At 59.6% G+C, this 1,898-nt stretch overlaps 1 protein-coding gene across 1 annotated transcript; it reads right to left on the bottom strand.

The window, feature by feature from the left end:
* Positions 1-48: 48 nt before the first annotated feature.
* LOC119307173 (protein MKS1-like) lies at positions 49-1,666 on the bottom strand. The gene has a single exon (XM_037583263.1). The coding sequence runs from the start codon at positions 1,063-1,065 to the stop codon at positions 334-336; it is 732 nt and encodes a 243-aa protein (XP_037439160.1). The 5' UTR covers positions 1,066-1,666; the 3' UTR covers positions 49-333.
* Positions 1,667-1,898: the final 232 nt, after the last annotated feature.

The following is a 1,898-nucleotide window of genomic DNA, read 5'->3' as shown; positions in this document are numbered from 1 at the left end:
AAACAACATATCACACCTTCGTTTACAAGTAACACAAATCAGAATTAATTGAAAGAACCACCCACCAAACATGGTTGGCTCCCAAAAGTCAATAATCTTGAAACAAGATTAGCACAACCTACACTACTCAATCAGTTGACAATGTCAATCAATTAACAGGAGCAATGCCTATCTGCTCAATTTAATACTCAATCAGGAGTATTTTTTTTTTCTGATTGATTAGCCAACCACCCACAGACGAAGCTCACTAGTGTACACCTACTCGCTGGTCCTCCGGCAGCCATTTAAACCCGGACGCAGAAAAAAAATCAAATCAAATCGAACAAGGTTAATTTACAGGTCCGGAAAGTCGGTGAAGAACCTCACAATCATCCCCGGCGAGGGCATGGTGGGCGTGGCAAGCAGCAGCCCGCCGGGGCTCGACGCGTCGCGGGCGCCGGCGGAGGCGAGGAACGGGCTCAGGTCGTTGAGCCAGGACAGGGAGCTGGTGTCGAACGGCAGCGGCGAGAACAGCCCCGCCGAGGCCGCCGCCGGCAGCGCTGACGGCACGGGCGAGAGGATCCCGGGCCGTCCCGGGCCGAGGACCTCCGCGAAGCCGTCCAGGTCCAGCCAGGAGCCGGCGGCGTACGGCGCGGGCCCTGGCGGCAGCGGCCGGACGGACCTCTCGATCGCGGCGTACCTCGCTGCCGGCGAGAAAGGCGATTCCTGCGGCTGGAACTGCGGCGGCACGGCAGAGGGCCCCGCCGCCGCCTCGGTGGAGGACTGAGCCGGCGCGCCCGGGCCGGTGAGGCGCTGGACGAGCGCCAGGAACTCGCCGGGCTGGGTGTGGATGACCTTGGGCGAGGCGTCGTAGATGATGACCGGCGCCCGCGGCTGCTGCGGCTGAGCTTGCGGGTGGCGGTTGTTGGGGGCTTGCTGCCGGGCTCCGTAAGGCAGCGGCACGACGGGCGGCTTCCTGATCTTGTGGGAGTCCTTGCTGACGGACAGCCGCGGGGGGCGCGGGCCCTGCAGCTGCAGCTGCCTGCTGCGTGGCGACTGGCGGTCCTCCGACGACGACGCGTCCATGGATCGCTCGCAGTGAAAGGAGGAGGAGGAAGAAGGCTAGCTGACAGAATGGGGAAGAAAGAAGACGAGTGTGCTTTGGTTTCTAGCTGCGGACGGACGCTGCCAAGAAATCAACGGGAGCAGGAGGAAGCCACGCGGCGAGGTGTGTCTTGTTGACCTCAACAGACGAGGAAAAGTCGTGTGTGCTTCCCAAAAATAATAGTAGGCCGGTGATAGCCGTCGGCTAACCGATGGGAGGACCGATCGATCACCACCTACCGTACGGCTAACCGATGGTAGCGTTAGCACCGCCTGCCACAGTAGGCGCCGGCGACCATTGTGGCACCGTCGCCGCATCGTCGACCATTGCAGCACCGCTCGCCGCATCGCCGGCCGCGGGCGTCCCTCATCTCATTCTCTTGCCAGCACGCCGCACCTCGGGTAGCCAAAATGCCCCGCAGCTCAGAGCATCACCGGTGACACGCGTCCATGTCTCGTACCGTACCACCGTATGTCGCAGCAAAGTGCGTGGCCAGTTGCAACTTTTTGGAGATGCGCGCCTCGTCTTATACCGTAGCGTCGCGAGTCGTCTGCCGCAGAGGAGTCCACGGCCAGTCGCAGCTTTAGAATGCTCGGCCTAGATTAGCTCATCACATATTACATTCGCTCATAGGATTCGCTTACATGAGATAATCTTTCTTGCATAAGAGGAAAACGGAAAAGGTAAAGTGTCGCTAACGTGTCATTTCTAATTCAGCGGATGTCTTTCCCTTGTGAGGTCGCCTGCTTAAGTTGTGTTGATCCACACCAGGCCCACACACCTGCGGTTAGGTTGCACGATGCGATGTGGCTGC

This window comes from Triticum dicoccoides, chromosome 5B (genome assembly GCF_002162155.2).
Source record: "Triticum dicoccoides isolate Atlit2015 ecotype Zavitan chromosome 5B, WEW_v2.0, whole genome shotgun sequence".
In the NCBI taxonomy this organism is placed as follows: domain Eukaryota; kingdom Viridiplantae; phylum Streptophyta; class Magnoliopsida; order Poales; family Poaceae; genus Triticum; species Triticum dicoccoides.
Note: the sequence above shows the minus strand (reverse complement) of the source record. Positions and strands in the feature narration are given on the sequence as shown.

What these genes read in the sequence shown, in the direction of transcription:
- LOC119307173 (XM_037583263.1), bottom strand. Translation starts at nt 1,065, where the DNA reads ATGGACGCGTCGTCGTCGGAGGACCGCCAGTCGCCACGCAGCAGGCAG.